Source organism: Microtus pennsylvanicus, chromosome 12 (genome assembly GCF_037038515.1).
Source record: "Microtus pennsylvanicus isolate mMicPen1 chromosome 12, mMicPen1.hap1, whole genome shotgun sequence".
NCBI classification, from domain to species: Eukaryota; Metazoa; Chordata; class Mammalia; order Rodentia; family Cricetidae; genus Microtus; species Microtus pennsylvanicus.
This window is the reverse complement of record NC_134590.1, coordinates 12,395,258-12,411,190: the sequence shown is the minus strand read 5'-3', so window position 1 is coordinate 12,411,190 and position 15,933 is coordinate 12,395,258. Positions and strand designations below refer to the sequence as shown.

Below are 15,933 nucleotides of genomic sequence, written 5' to 3'. Positions count from 1 at the left end.
CTAGCTCGCCCTTAGCAACGTCCGGTTGGTATTTGGTTACATTCTAGACCAGATTCTAAGATATGAGAGAACACCGTATCAGCCTAGTTCATTGTTATATTCCTAGAGCTTGGCACAGGGCTAAGTACATAGTAGGCACTGGAAAAATACTGGCTGGCTGAGGGCTGATGAGTGAGGAAATTCTATCCGTCGGGGACACACTGGGAAGGTTACAGGGTAAGGAAAGTGCACTCGAGCAACTTTTTATTGAAGAAACGAATCAATGCTAAGTGGCAAGCCACATCAGGCTGCGCATCCCAGAAAGCTCCATCCTACTTTATTTTACATTGTGTCGAGAAGCAAAGATTACAGCAATGTAAAGCTCTCATTGCTCAGTTTTGTCCATATTGTGAGAAAGTTGCCGTAAGGCTATGGATTCTAGAATTTCTCCTTTCCCTGTGGGCTTTCACCATCTGAAAAATGACTCCGGCTTTCCTTCAGGAGACTGCAGGAAGGGTTGCCAGGTCAGGGTTAGGGATTGCTGGGGGGCTGATAGATGTTGAGTCTAAGAGGACATTCTGCCGACTGCATTGAAAAGGTGCATTTTATGATGTGTGCGTCTTGATTGCTCCCTCCTCCTCTTGCTAATCATGACAGTACCCTCGGCCTCAGCAGTGCATGGGCAGCGACAGGCTCAGTTCCCTGTCCCATAGCTCCGGGATGGAATAGATGAACCAAAGTTATGAGAGATTTTGCTTGGTCCTAAGCTGGAGGTTTACAATCCTCAGTTCATCCTGGCTTCACATTTGGCTCTCCCTGCCTGGTGCAGTTGTTTTGGTGACCTTCCCTCTGCTTTGTGCCTATGAGGAACCCGGCACGCAGCCTTGGCTTGAAATAGCTCTGTAAATCAATAGAGCCGTTGCTTTAAGTCATGCTTAAAATATCATCACAATTGTGGCCATGAAATCCGTAAACTAGTATTTGTTATCTTGGTTTCAGCTCAGTATAGGGGAGGGGAAAGTGCGGGGAGAGCAGAGAAATTGGCAAAGATGCCGAGCCATAGCTATAACAGAGATCATCACAATAACTGTGAACACTAGGACCATAGACACTAAGTTTGAACTCTGGCTCTGCCACTTTACGCTGTGACTTTAAGAAAGATATTCGGAGCCTTAGTGCCAGTGCAGGAAACTCCAGTGCCTAGGTGATGGGGGGAACAGGGAGTATAAATGAGGGATTGTGTGGGACCTCCTATCTAGGTGATGGGGGAACAGGGAGAATAAATGAGGGACTGTGTGGGACCTCCTATCTTGGGCCCGGCACAAAGTAGCAACTTAGCAACTTTGGTGATTATTGTTATCAAAGAGTTGTTTTGAAACATATACATTTTTTAAACATTAAATCCACTAATGTATCTTTCCTTGATAATAATCTTTTCAGGCCGATTCAGGAGAAAAAAAGATAGTTTTTATCCTTGTGGTATACAAAGTGCCCATAGGCAGACTCACAGGTACTGACTATCTAGGGGTTAGAAATATCCTTTTTTCCAACCCAGGGCCTCCTGTGTGCCAGGCAGGTCTGCCACTAGGCTATATCCCTAGCCATTTCTGTTTACTTTTTATTCTGAGGCAGTCTCACTCAGCTGTTCAACGTGTAACTCTGCTATCACAGCCTCCTGTGTTGCTGGGATAGGAAGTCTGCACCATCAGGCTTGGCTACTAGAAAATATCCTGATCTGTGACTTCAAGCCCTCTTCTGCCGAATAGTTGATAGATTTAGAGGCTTTCCTAAAGAAGTGTTCAATCCATAGACCATCCATAGAAAGAACTATGGGAGTCACAGTGGAATTTCCAGGAATATTGCCCTTCCCTCCTAACCCAGTTTTGGTTTTCTTTTCGTGGTTATATAGGTGAGACGGGTATTGGCAAATCCACGTTGATGGACACTTTATTCAACACCAAGTTTGAAAGTGACCCCGCTACTCACAACGAGCCAGGTGTCCGGTTAAAAGCCAGAAGTTACGAACTTCAGGAAAGCAATGTACGGCTGAAGCTAACCATTGTCGACACGGTGGGATTTGGAGATCAGATTAATAAAGATGACAGGTATGTCTGAAGATTTTTGTAGCTGTAGACATGGGTCAGGAGAGAGGCAGTTCAAGGAAACTCCATCTCAAGGAAGGTCCATCCCAGATACATTCAGAGGCCTTGAAGAAGACTCTGGTTGCAGAATTACCAAATAGTGTCTGAATAACAACTGGGGGTCAGGGAGTTGAGCCTAATGCGGAATTTGGATCAATGGAATGAATTAAAATTTCCTCTGTGCAGAGGGGATTACCTAACTAGGTAATTTATACTACTAATTCCTGTGTATGTGTGGGGAAACAACTCTTACTAAAGAAGTGAAATGTTTTAAAAGCATTTGGCATGGTGGTTTGTGCACAGGTAGAGGTCGCTCAATACCGGTGGATTCTGTGTGGTCCTAAAATCGGGACTCATCACATAGACTTGAAGCTATACTGTAAAATACTGCAGTGAGTTTTTATTCTGGGAAACCCCAGCCCCTTTGTAAAGCCACAGAAGTGTGGGTCTTCCCCGCGAGTGACTGTTTGCCTCTCTTTGAGGGAAGCTGTTAATTCTTAGAACTTGCCAGAGAGCCATGATGCGTATGTTAACTGTCCTCAGGGCCACATCCTCTCCCTTCTTGGTCAGTGACCCTGGTCTTCCATCTTCACTTCAGATGTTTAACTGTTTAAAATGTTCCACTTGTTCTCAAACTGAGCTGAGTCTTTGGTCCATAACCCCCTGCTTTAGTTTCCCTGTGAAGTGGGTTTCCTTGCAGGTTGGCCAAACCAATTAGAGAAAACCTCATTTCTACCACCATGCCTATGGCAGCCTTATAATTTATAGAAAACCACGAGACCAAGGCCAGACCATGTAGATTTCATGGTCCTTCCGGGGGGTGGACAACTAACATGGGTATTCTGCCTGCCCCAGGATGCTTCCCTGTCTCCATCAGTAGCAGACTGCCTGCCTTCTCAGTGTGGAGGCCTCTAGACCTTCAGGAGTTATGCTCGTACAAAAAGCGATTTAAGAAGGCCGAAACCATCTAGGACCCAAAGATGATTCTAGACACATTTTTGGATAGTGATGGCATTATAGGGCTGCCTCACTTCTTTTGGATAGTGACGGCATTATGGGACTATCTCACCCTTTTGGATAGTGACTGCATTATGGGGCTGTCTTACTCCTTTTTATGTTCAGCAGTTGTGGGATGTTTTGCTTACAAAATGTGTCTGTGACAGAGTTTTAAAAAAATCCTTCCCTCAGAATGGCGTGTGTATTTCTGTGGATGTATTCTGTAAAGTAGAATTTGAAATCTTTTGTGTAGGAATGCGTGCCATCTATATATATTGTAACAGTACCCAGTAAAAGTAAGGACCACAGTTCCTGACAGAAATGTGTCATTCATTCTTTAGCTGAGCAATGCGGTCTGTTTTATTGTTTTCTATGCAGAGTACTTTCAACACTCGCAGTAGACACTGTCCTGTGGTAACGTGGGCAACTGTTACTTTAGTGAAAAGGACTTGGTTTGCTTATGATCAAAGTGGGCCATCTGTACTGCCCTGGGGAAGGGCCCGCCAGGCTGGCTCTGTCTGACCTCCCTCTGACTTTCAGCACCTAGCTGTGGTGGTGGGGAGGTTGTGTCTGAAGGCCATTTTAATGTGAAGTGCAACACGTGAGGAGAAAATCCTGGGGACCAGGAGAAGGGCACACTTGCATTATGGGAGCTGGAGACAGAGCCAGGTGCATTGTGGGAGCTGGAGACAGAGCCAGCGTCTGTTCCCTGTGCTGTACAGGACTATGCTCAGTGGAAAGCCTGTCTCTTGTCTCTTTGTGGGATAGATTTCTTCTGGGAGTTGGGGAATTTCGTGTTTATGTGTTCCCTGGCTGGATTCTTGTCAGGCTTCCCACAGGACTGAGCAGCGGCCTCCGTCTAACATCTGCAGAAGGACCACATTGCCTCAACACTGCCTCTGGTTTTCCTTTTGCCTCACCCTAACCGAGACTTCCCCTCAGACTAGTTTTCAATGGCCAGCAACAAGCTGCCGAATAGCTAAGCTAGCACATGCAGATCCTCATCTCTGCATCTGGAGTCCTCTTTAAGAAATGAGCTGACTCATATGGGTCAAATAATAGTTTCCAAGGAGACTCCGAAGACAGGAAGTGTGATTTTAACCTAACCTAGATACCAATTATTTTTTCCTATTTAATTTCTTGACAACTCTCGCATAACCTTTTTGAATGACTTTTGAAGCTCTAGACCCATGCCTCAAAAGGCGTTGTTGACAATTGACTATAAACCTAAATGGCTTATCTAAAAGCAGTTGCTGGACAGTCTCTTTCCATCAGAATATTGGAAGTGGGATATGCATTTTTGCTTCAGTGTGTAACCGTATAGGAAGGGATGCACTTTCTCAAAGTCAGGCTTATCTTTTTCTGCCATAGATTCAGGGCCTCAGGAATGTCCCAGTGTGTTTATAGACTTGGGACGTGTCGGCATTCTTGGAACATTATCTGCCCCTGCCCTGGCTAGCTAGAAGGAGGCAGGAAGAGGGGTCTGGGAGGATTTCCTGTTATGTTTAAGTCTTGTTTAAGGACTTCCTTGCTCTGGCAGTCTGTACTCATGCATGAGGGGCATGAGGGGAGGGGGATCTGGAGAGGCAAGAGCCAGCGCAGACCTGCTCCCTAACTAGAACCAGATTAGTTTGCCCCACCTTTGGGAGGTGCCATGAACTGTAAGGTACCTGCCTGGAAAGTGGATAGTCCAGCCCACCGAGAGAATCCCTGTCTCCACTATAGTTAGGAAACAGCAGTGAAGGGCAGTGTTTGCCCTTCCAATTCAGGTTTCTAGTCAGCTTCCTGGCAGAGGCGCCCAGAGGTAAGGAAAACAGTCTTTGGTTAACAGATAGCGAGAAAAGAGAGAAAACATGGTCACACAGTAATCATGGGAAATGGGGTCACGTTTCCACTGGCCATGTTGCAAGAATGATCATAGAAAAAATCCACAGAGAACGGCTTTTCCCTGCGATTTGAGGGCGAACACATCTCATTTCACTGTGTCCTCATGGCTAGTGTATACGCAGAATGCACAGTGGAAGGGATGGTCCCTGAGAAGGAGATTATGTTCAGTATAGCAACCCCTTTGTTCTCGCTCCTACCTCCTGCTCACGTGATAGGGCCGCAATCCAGACGGTGGACTCGGCAGCACAAAACTAGACAGGTGTCCTTTCTATAGCGATGGGGACAAAAGGCACTTAGGTTCTGCTCTATCTGGGAGTGCAGAGAAGAGTGGAAAGGGTTGAGACACAGTGGGCTGCTTGTTTCAAGGAGACTGGGGAGAGAGCAAGCACAGGCCGGCCGGCCTGTTTCCCCAGAGGAAACTCTTCATTGTCTCGTTCCCATAACGAAACTTTAGCCCTCCGAGAGCCCAGTGGCTTTTGTTTGTTTAGAATGATATCATTTCCTCTCTCCGTTTCTTCTTTTTGGTCCTTTTTCTCCCTCCTCCTTGCTTTAAAAAGCCTCCTGGCACTTAGCTAGTGATGTTGGTGGGGACAGTTCTATTTCACAGAATAGGCATTCGCTCCCTTGTGCTAGCTGGAGATTTCACCCTTGGCTGGGAAGGAAAGGGGCTGCATGTTGAACTCCAGGTTTGTCACCCACAGGCTGACCATAGCGAGTAGGGAGGAAGGGCACCTATGGGGTGTAGAAGAGAAGACCCATCGGAAAGATTCGTAAGCAGTTGGATGCAGGGATCTAAGACTCATCGGAAAGACTGGGCTGGAGGTAGAGGGCTGTGGCTTGTCATCGAAGGGATGGTCAGAATAAATGTGGTTTTCCAGGGTAACCACAGAGGAAGAGAGGGTGAAGGGCTGGCAGGAGTTTGGTAGAAGCAGCAAAGGAGGCCTAAGGGACAAAGAGAGCAAAGGATCCCAGCTCTCCAAGCAGTCTCCAGCATGTTCTCACCCCACTCCACCCCAGCGTGGAGGCGGCTTAAGACCAGAGGCAATTAGTAGAAATTAGTAGAAAGCAGAACCAAGCTTGGAGCTGCTCCTGAGACAAGGCAGGGACGGCCCAGACTCAGAAACAAGGAAGCAAGGACACATTGCTAGTACCTTCTTCTTGGTGGGATAAGGGGCTGCTGACAAGAACAGCCTGCCCCAGTTAGGAAACCCTGCAGCTCAGCCCCCCAGACATGATGGGTGACCTCCTGGGCTGTCCACTTCCCCATAGGGTGGGGCTCAGTACTAGGGAAGTGGTACTGAAAAGGGTGTGGAGTTCTTGGGGCGCTTTCTCTTCCCCCCTCCTTTAAAAAAACCCCCAACCACTTTCCTTGGATTTACTGCATTCTGGGTTTATTTGTATTACCTTTTTAAAGACAGGGTTTCTTGTAGCCCAGGCTTGCCTGGAGCTTGCGCAGCTGAGGCTGGCCTTGAACTCTCGGTCTTCCTTCATCTGCCTCCTGGTACCAGGATTGGAAGTGTGTACTAGGATCTACTCAAGCTGTTATTTTGGTGCTTGGCTTGTTTATGGGAAAGTGAAACACAGAAAGGTTTAGGGACTGGTCCAAGGCCACGGGGCTGGTGACTATGATGCTGGCTGGCACTTTGACCTGAATCCATGATTCTCTTACACAACTACCTGAAAATATCATCGAATGTGGGTATTGTTATGTAATTTGTACCTATATTTCAAAACTGAGAAAGTAAAGATTCTTGTTATCAGCCGCTATCCTTTGCATCGGAGTTTCACAATTCTAATTTTAATTGATGAGACATAGTCTACCTTTTTTTGTTAAGCCTGTAGAGAGACTGTTTACATTCTTCCAGTGGATTATGATCAGATCATCAAAGAAGGAATACAGTGAGCAGTGTTTAGTAGCTGAGTGTAGTCCGGGCACTCGGGAAACTAAGGCAGGAATGCCACAAGTTTGAGCAGAGGCTAGCCTGGGCAACATAGCAAGTCCAAGGCTAGCTACTTATCGAGACTTTGCCTCCAAACACCTAAACAAGGGGCTGTGGAGATGGCTCATTCCATATAAGTGCTCGCTATGCAAGCATAAGGACCTGAGTTCACCTCCATACCAAAAACCACGTGTGGTGCTGCGCGCTGGTAATTCTGGTTCTGGGGAGGAGACACCAGCGGATCCCTGGTCCTCAGTGGCCAGCTAGCAGCCTGCCTGGCAAGCCCCAAGCCAGCCAGAGACCCTGTCCCAAAAAAAAGAAAGAGAATGGCTCTTGAGGAGCAGTGCTGAAGTTGCCCCCTAACCTACACATGCACGCACGCACGCACGCACGCGCTCCCTTCCGCTCGCCTCAGGTGGGACGTCTGCTTCATCCCACTGTAAGGTTTTGTAGCGTCCTGTGGGAGCTTTCAGTTTAATTTTTGGGTCTGGGATCTAGATGTTGAAAGACTTGTTTTCTTACTACTGAACTGTTCTTATAAACTTACCGCAGAAAGTAAGTCTGGAGAGAAGTAAAGCCTCCGTTCCTAACAGATCTGTGCCTTTGCTGCTAAAACCGAGTCCCTCTGATTGGTTCCCTTAGAGACTGAAAGGGTTAATGGACCTGTTGCTTACTTCCTGAAGAATGTGTTTCTGGTAGGCTGTTGATGATTTTCATGGCCAGGTAATAGACTCGTCCATAGTCGTCCAAGACAGAGTTAGCTGTGACTTGGTGTGGCAGGACGGGGAACAGAAGTTATGGTTAGAGGACGGACAGAATCTTAAATCACAATTGCCCAGGCTCTTCAGTGTCTTGATGAACTTTCGGGAAGGCAGAGTTCAGCCTGCGTGCCTCTAGGGGATGTGCAGAGGACCCGAGGAAAGCTGGGGACAGCGATGTCCTGTTCTGAAGTCGCAGGCTGGTGTTTTTCCCTGCACCAATGCCAAGCAGGCATTAGAAGCTGTCAGAATCACTTTTATTAAGATGGATTGTTTTAGAGGGTCGAGCTAAAGGACCTTGCCAGCAGAGGCATGAGGCACGTGCGGACGGATGTCTAGGGGCCAGTACAATGGCTGTGTGCTGCTGGAACCCAGAAAGGAAAGGCAGGAAGGGAGTCGAGGCAGGAAGGTCAAGAACTTGGGTCCTGGCTTTTAGGGCAGAGTGAGTCACCCATGTTTCCCAGAAGACTTTTGTCCCAACCTGCAAAAAATTTTTTTTGAGACTAAAAAAATTGAAAAATGGTTCTTCTGCATTCTAGCTACAAGCCTATAGTGGAATATATTGATGCCCAGTTTGAGGCCTACTTGCAAGAGGAATTGAAAATTAAACGCTCTCTCTTCAACTACCATGACACAAGGATTCACGCCTGCCTTTACTTCATCGCCCCCACGGGCCACTCTCTGAAGTCCCTGGACCTGGTCACCATGAAGAAGCTAGACAGCAAGGTACTGGATGCAGTTCTGTCCACTCTGGCGCCATTTCTCTAAGGACCCAGGTTATTTTCTGGAATGCATGTAGCTGGGTTTTGTTAACGCTTTCTTCTTTCCTAGATTACAGAGATAGAGGTTGTCCGAATGAGATAAGTGCCTAAAAACCTCTTGTGAGTGTTGGCCAAGAGAAGACAAAACCAGCACACGGCACTATCCTTAGTTCTTAGACGGGGACTGGTAGATAAGCATGGAGTTTATTGGCCCTCCTGGAGGCCTATAAAGCCCTGGCTATAATTTGAATTTAGTGTGATATCAGATTTTAATGTTTTGCCTGCTTGAGGACACTCAGCCTTCTAGATTTTCAACTGCACTCGTCTCAAAAGAAAATAAAGTCTGCATTTCGTTTTTGGCCCTGGGCCTGGCATGTTTGTAGCCTCTGTTTCTACAGCTCTTGAAGGAAGGGGGCCCGTCCGCGTGATATAATCTGATTCCAGTTTTATAATTAACTTAGTTTTCTGTTTTGAAATAAACAGAAAACGCTATGTTCTGAAATGGATGACATAAGGACATCAGGAACAACCACAACCTAAGCTGTGGTACTTTCCCCCAGACTCTGAGCCCCTCTGGCACTCAGTGGAGATTCTCACTGGATGATCAAAGCCCTGGGATGTGTTTTTGGCTGTACCCACCCACCCCCTGCCTGCAAAAAACAAAAAAACTGTTAAAGAGATTCTTTCTCTGCAGAGAACTAAAACATAGAATGTTCAGTAATTGATCTGTCCCCGAGCTCCTTTCTGAACCAGCCAGGCTCTTTGGGCTTCCAGCGTTCATGATACTCTACTGGCCTTAAAGTATTATTATTATTATTATTATTATTATTACCACCGCCACCACCATCATCCCCACCAGACTCTGCAAGGATAACAGACATTCTTCCTCATTCTGTTCAATTCTCTGGACTTCAGTTCCTGGGAGTTTTACCTTGCCCCGTCTTGGTAGTGGCAGATCCCACGTGGTCCTTGGAAACCTGCAGGCCCTTCTGCTCTCTAAGCATCCATTTGTTAGAGACATTCAGGAAAGGAGTCAAAGGGAAAAGGGAGAAACCAGAGGCCAAACAAACACAAACAAACCAAAGAGTCCAACCGCTAAGCAGATTCAACTTTCAGACAACTCAGAATGATATTATCGGGGATCTAGGTGCCATCTTTCAGTGTTGTTTAATTCAGTTTCATTGAAAAAGGTCAAGGGAAGATGATCAGTTATGATCATTCTAGAAGATTGTAATTACCTGCTCATATGATAGTTGGTGTCTCTATTTATCCTGGTCAGTTTGGCCGAGAAAGCCATGTTTTGTCTGTGTCTTTGCATCTCAGTCTGAAGTGTGTGCACAGGTAGTCAGTAAGCTTTGTCCCTCGGGTTCTGATGAAGCCTTTATTTGCTGTCAAGGATGCTCCCCTCCACTGGAGGAAGCCCAAGCCCTTGGCGTTTGGGAGGATGTGACAGAGATTGAAGACAGACTTCAGCATATCTCTTGTTCTGGTTTGTCAGGAGTTTCTGATTTGGCCCTTGAAGGGGAAAAGCAAAATATTCAAATGTGACTGAAAGACCATGGGCTCCTGAACTGGGCGGAGAGTCTAGTCTAGATAGCTGTCTGTAACATTCTCTAAAACCCTGTGCCTATGAGAGAGAGGGAGAAAGTTCATCTTTAACCACGAATGAAAAAAAATGTTATTTTGTCATCCTGGCACTAAGGAGGTGGAGATAGGGGAATCAGAGTCCCAACCAGCCTGAGCCCAGAGTGGGTTTGCCGCCGGCTACATGAGACCCTCTCTCGAAAGACTGTGTCCTTTCAACAGGATTTAGGGAGTAGGAAATAACGTCCTTGGGGCTTTGTGCCTGCATTCCCAGGTGTCCTGGCTCTTACCCTGGACTGTCTGTCATTAACTGAGACTGAAAGTGAGCCTTGCTGCTTTTGAGCCATGGTCTCACGTAGCTCATGCCAGCTCAGACTTCCTGTGTAGCTGAAGATAGATAGCCTGGACCACTTCATCCTCCTGACTCTGCCTCCTTAGTGCTGGCATTTGATGTGTGTGCCACCACGCTCAGGTGAGCCTTGCTTTTGATCCTGGATGAAAAGGTCATTTGATAAAAACTGACTTTCAAAAGAATTAACTCTGAGTTAGGAAATTTAAAAAATAGGTAATTTAAAAATATCCTATTATTTTTTTATTTTTGGTTTAACACTTAAATCCCCCAAATTTTCAGAAAGGAAAGGGGGTCCTGCATAGTGCCGATGATGTTCCGCTTTAGCAGAGTTGCCTAGGTCTCCATAAACCACGCCCCTGAAAGGAGTAGCTGTTTATTCAGAGTGGCCTGACTCCCCCATTGTCACTGTTGTCATAGAGTAAAAGCACTTCCTTTTACCGTGTAAAGAGGGAGGCGGTGCAGGAGAGGAAATTACAAGAGCCATTGTGGGATGCGAGGATGGCGAGCTAAGATGCTCCTGTGCCTGCATCTCACATCACCTGCATCTTACAGTGGTGCCCTGTAGCTTCTGTTTCTTTGTCTAGTTTTCTTTCTCGCAGCAGGACTGTGTGAACGTGGACATGTTTGCTTTGCAGGTGAACATCATTCCAATAATTGCAAAAGCAGATACCATTGCCAAGAACGAATTGCACAAATTCAAGAGCAAGATCATGAGTGAACTCGTCAGCAACGGAGTCCAGATTTATCAGTTCCCCACAGATGAGGAAACGGTGGCCGAGATTAATGCAACCATGAGTGTAAGTCATCAGTCAAGTGGGGAGCGGAGGGAGGCCGTCCAGAACGCGTGTGTAGTGGCAGCATCGAGGGGCTGGACAAGCCTGCGCTGGGGTCTTCAGTGGGACTCTAGCTCTGCTGTGGCTGCGAGTCATTAAACTAGCCAGTGCCTCAGTTTCCCCAGCTGTCAAGTAGGGAAGAGAGTCAGGATTGTTTTAGCTTTCTGTCCACCACTGATTTCTCCGGGGAGTCTTTGTGACACTAGCCTGGGACCTCATACAAAGCCTCTCAAAGGAAAGAGCCCTTGCTCGGTCCGTGCTGGCAGAAATACGGCTGCCTGGCTCCCTTTGCCTCAGTACTGCTTTCCCCTCTGAGCTGTTTCCCTGAATCTGCAGGTAAACAGGAAGGTAAGAAGATGCTGTCCACCGCAGAGAGGTAGCTATCAGGGGATGAAGGTGTTATCTCACTGGCCAGGTCTCCTCTAGCCCAGCTGGGCCTCAGACTCAAAGTATAGCCAAGGCTGACTTCAAACTTTTGATCTCAGCCTCTTGAATGCTAGGGCATAAACCACCTTAACTGGATCAGTTGCCTTTTTCCCTCAACCATAATTTATTTACCTATTTGGGGGAGTTATAAGGGCTTTTGTTTTTAAATTAGTTTTTAGTGTACAGAAGTAATGGTTCTCAAAAGCATGTTATTGTACTTTGCTCATACTAACGCCTACTGTGGAGAGCCAAGGAAGCCCTGAGCAGTGTGTAAGGAGGTATTGAAGTCCTGACGGAATATGTATTGTTGGCTTGGGTGACAATATCAAAGACCACTGAGGCTCAGGGGGGTAGCTAAGCCGTTCTCTAGTCTGAGTGTGAATGTTGACGGTGTGAATAAGTGCAAGTGTGTGCTAACAATTAACTAGTGTGTGCAAAGACGAGCAACTGCGGTGTCTTCCTGAGGTTCACTGCTCACTACAGAGACCTCCTGCTGAGGCTGCCAGCCCTGCCCCTGTGCTGTGCGTAATCAGCTGGATGGGGTTCTAGGCCTGGTGGAGTAGTAGGTTCCATGCATGCTCCGTTAGCATGCTCCGTTAGTGGACACAGCCTACCTGACCGCAGCGTTTCTGTGTGCGTGTCTGGGTGTCTGTCCTTTCTTAATGCTGTCGCTGCCTCAGGACGAGCCATGCTGAACACCATACCAACTTTGTAGTTTTTTTTTTTCCTTCCCTCAAAGTTCCCCTTTGCTTTCATGTGACACACACACACACACACACACACACACACACACACACACTTGTGTCTAGGGTACCGTACAAGAAGAAACATGAGATGTTTTGTTTCTTCCTTTCTCCTCTCTTACTACACACTCCTCTCCCTTTAAGCCTATCCTCCCCCCATTTATAGGCCCCTCCCCCTTTTTGTGTCACATATGTGTATTGGTTGTTAAATCTAGACTTGGCAGTTGCTCCTGTCACCTTGAGTGGGCACTATTTCCTGGATTAATATGTTAGAATGTTATTTGGTAAGGTATAGACAGACTGTTTCCTGACTGCTCAGTCCCAAATAATACACAGAAACCATATTAATTGCATCAGTGTTCAGCCAATGACTCAGGCATATTTCTAGCTAGCTCTTACATTTTGAATGAACTCATTTCTATTAATCTGTGTATTGGCACGAGGCTGTGGCTTACTGGTAAGGATCCAGCATCTGTCTCCTTCAGCAGCTACATGGCGCCTCTCTTTCTCTGCCTTCTTTTCTCCTCTATCTCTGCTTGGAATCCCCGCCTCGCTCTGGGCTACCCTGCCACAGGCCCCAGAAGCTTCTTTAATCATTAACCAGTAAAAGCAGCACATATCCAGAAGGACTTCCCACACCAGCAAGCTCTCTTTCTCTTTACCTACAGGAACTACATTTTGATTTCAGATTTGGGATTTGAGAAAAAGAATGTGCTCTCCTTCCTACAGATTGATTAGGAAAAAATTTAAAGATTTATTTTTAGCTGAGGGTGGTCGGCACATGCCTTTAATCCCAGCACTTGGGAGGCAGAGGTAGGCATATCTTTATAATTTTGAGGCCAGTCTGGCCTATATAGCAAGTTTCAGGTCAACCAAGGCTACATAATTAGACCCTGTCTCAAAACAAAACAGAAGTATTTTTAATTATGTGGATGTGTGTATCTTTCTGTGAGTATTCAAGATGAATCTTCTGCTGGGAGCAGAACTCTGGTCCTCAGTAGGAGCACTGCACTCAGTTGTAACTGCTGAGCCGTCTCGGGTACCCTGGACCAGGAAACTCAGGTATCTTGTGCATCACACAGAAGCCATGTGTGCAGCCTGAGCTGTGGATGCTGCCTGATTCTGTGTGAAAGAAGATTCATCTTGGAAACCTTCGACCCCTTTTCCACAGTGGACAGGGAGCAGTAAACAATTCTCAGAGCAGCCACTTCAGATCTCCTGACTCCTGTGTGCTAGTAGAAAGCAGTCCCCCCCCCACTTGGCAGTGGGGGAGCCATAGCTACCAGATAACCCCGTGTGGAAGAGTCCGTTGTCTTGGACACTGTACCATCTCTGCTTGAGCTAAGCTCGGGTGCAAGGCTGGAGGCAGTATTTAGCAAGTATATTTCTCACTTGACGTTTGTGTATTGACGAGCCATCTGAAATAGTTGTGGAGCTGGGGGCTCAGCTCAGTGGTCAGCTCACACCTAGCTCATGCAGGGCGTTGGGTTCCACCCCACCTCTGCAAAGCCAGGAAGTAGAACAACCACATTCAGTAGAAATACAATATAAGCTGGGCGTAGTCCATTTATACCTCACCAGTGCAACGGTTCCACCGCAGGCCTTGGGAATCCACTGTTTGCTTCTAACGACCCCGAGCCTCAGGTCAGAGTTCACATCCATCAGAAACAATTGATCTGCATTTACCTGTCATGAAATTACAATCAAGAGGCCAATCATGCATTCGTCATTCCTAACATGCTTTACAGTTTTTCAGTATGAAGACAGTTACCCACGATAATTTTTCTTTGCCTTCATAAAGCCCTTCTGTATCTCTTGTTAAAGATTTGGTTTGAGCTCAAAGCTAAATGAAATGCAAACTCCTACCAATCAATAAATTTAATATTTAATGGGAAGATATTTTACATTGCTTTCATTTTTAAATTTAAACATGAATCAATTAAAAAGTAATTGAAATTTAAAAGTGATCATCTTGATCTCACATGCCGTGTATATGTCAAAAGATTTATTTTGTTTGTGTGTGGGAGTGTTTTGCATATGTACCACGTGCATGCAGTGCTCATGGAGACCAGAAGAGGGCATCAGATCTTCTGGAACTGGGAACTGAACCTAGGTTTTGTGGAGGAGCGAATAGTGCTCCTAACCACTAAGCAATCTTTCCAGTCCTCCACAAGTCATGTTTTAAGTATCCTGTGGACACAGGTAATACGTGGCAGCTGTGATAGATGACATGTAACTCAAGCTCAAGTTGATCCTCAAATCTAGTCTGTATTGGGCTGGAGAGAGTATATATACTTCATGAAGGACATTTGCCTAGCTACAGGGTCTGTAGGTCCATCCCTGTCCCCCGCCCCCGTCCTACCCCCATTTCATGTGACCACCTTTTCTCTACATAAAGAGGCCCCTCTCTAGCAGGAAGAGTGATGGGGTCAGAGGCTATGATTGGAGCTGCCGAGGATAACCACTTGCCTCTTCTGTTGCCTGACAGGTCCATCTCCCCTTTGCTGTGGTTGGCAGCACTGAAGAAGTGAAGATTGGCAATAAGATGGCCAAGGCCAGGCAGTACCCTTGGGGTGTGGTGCAGGGTATGTCTTGTCGTGGGAAAGGGACTCTCATGTTAGTGCGTGTGATGGAGAAATGATGGCCACAGTCCTTCTCTCCCTGTGTCGTCTAGGGAGGTGTCCACCTGGTGCAGGTGGGAAGGAGTGGTGCCATTTAGCCACCGTGGGTCTGAGGAAGAAAGAAACGGTCTTCTGTCAGGTAGACAGGCTAAGCAGCAGCTACAGGCCCTGAGCCTGAGGCAGCCCCTCAAGATGTCGGGCTGTGTGGGAAATTAATAAAAATTTCTAAGATACGAAAGAGTTCTTCCCAGGGAGTTTGAGCCAATGGCGCCAGCAAAGCATCGGAAAGCTGGGAGAGAGCGCAAGCCTCCCAACAAGGGGCTCTTGTTTCTTCCTCGTCGCTGGGAAAACTGTTTTCCAAGGAAATGTTATTTCAGCAAATGTTATTTCATATCGGGTGAGCGGGAATAGTGGTGGTCTTTAAACACTGCCCTGCTGGGTTGGGGCAGCACAGCATGGTAGGTAGGAATCCCACTTTGGAGCCAAACGTTACCCTTGTTGGGCAGTCAGCTGGCACCCCAGACCTCTGCCACAGTCTGCGTGGCAGAATGGTCAGGAAGGTAAAGGAAAGATTTGGGGAGCCCCTCCTTCAGCACCGTCTTTACACCATCGTGGTTAGTGTTTCATTGGGAGTGGAGGGAGGGACAGGGACAACCCCTCTTGAGGGTCACTTCTGCTGTCAGTGACTTCGCTGTAACGGCCTTCCTCCCCTTTGCTGGTTTCCTGTAGTGGAGAATGAAAACCACTGTGATTTCGTGAAGCTGAGGGAGATGCTGATCCGCGTGAACATGGAGGACTTGCGAGAGCAGACGCACACTCGCCACTATGAGTTGTACCGGCGCTGTAAACTTGAGGAAATGGGCTTCAAGGACACCGACCCCGACAGCAAGCCCTTCAGGTAGGGGCGCACAC

General features: G+C 47.0%; 1 protein-coding gene across 9 annotated transcripts in view; it reads left to right on the top strand.

The window, feature by feature from the left end:
- Window positions 1-15,933, top strand: part of Septin11 (septin 11) — an 82,840-nt gene that overhangs the window by 52,774 nt on the left and 14,133 nt on the right. For all 9 annotated transcript variants that reach the window (XM_075943279.1, XM_075943277.1, XM_075943273.1 and 6 more), the window contains exons 3-7: window positions 1,889-2,084; window positions 8,241-8,427; window positions 11,034-11,195; window positions 14,889-14,985; window positions 15,751-15,919. In XM_075943279.1, coding sequence (XP_075799394.1) covers window positions 1,889-2,084; window positions 8,241-8,427; window positions 11,034-11,195; window positions 14,889-14,985; window positions 15,751-15,919 — 811 coding nt within the window. The remainder of the gene's footprint in view (window positions 1-1,888; window positions 2,085-8,240; window positions 8,428-11,033; window positions 11,196-14,888; window positions 14,986-15,750; window positions 15,920-15,933) is intronic.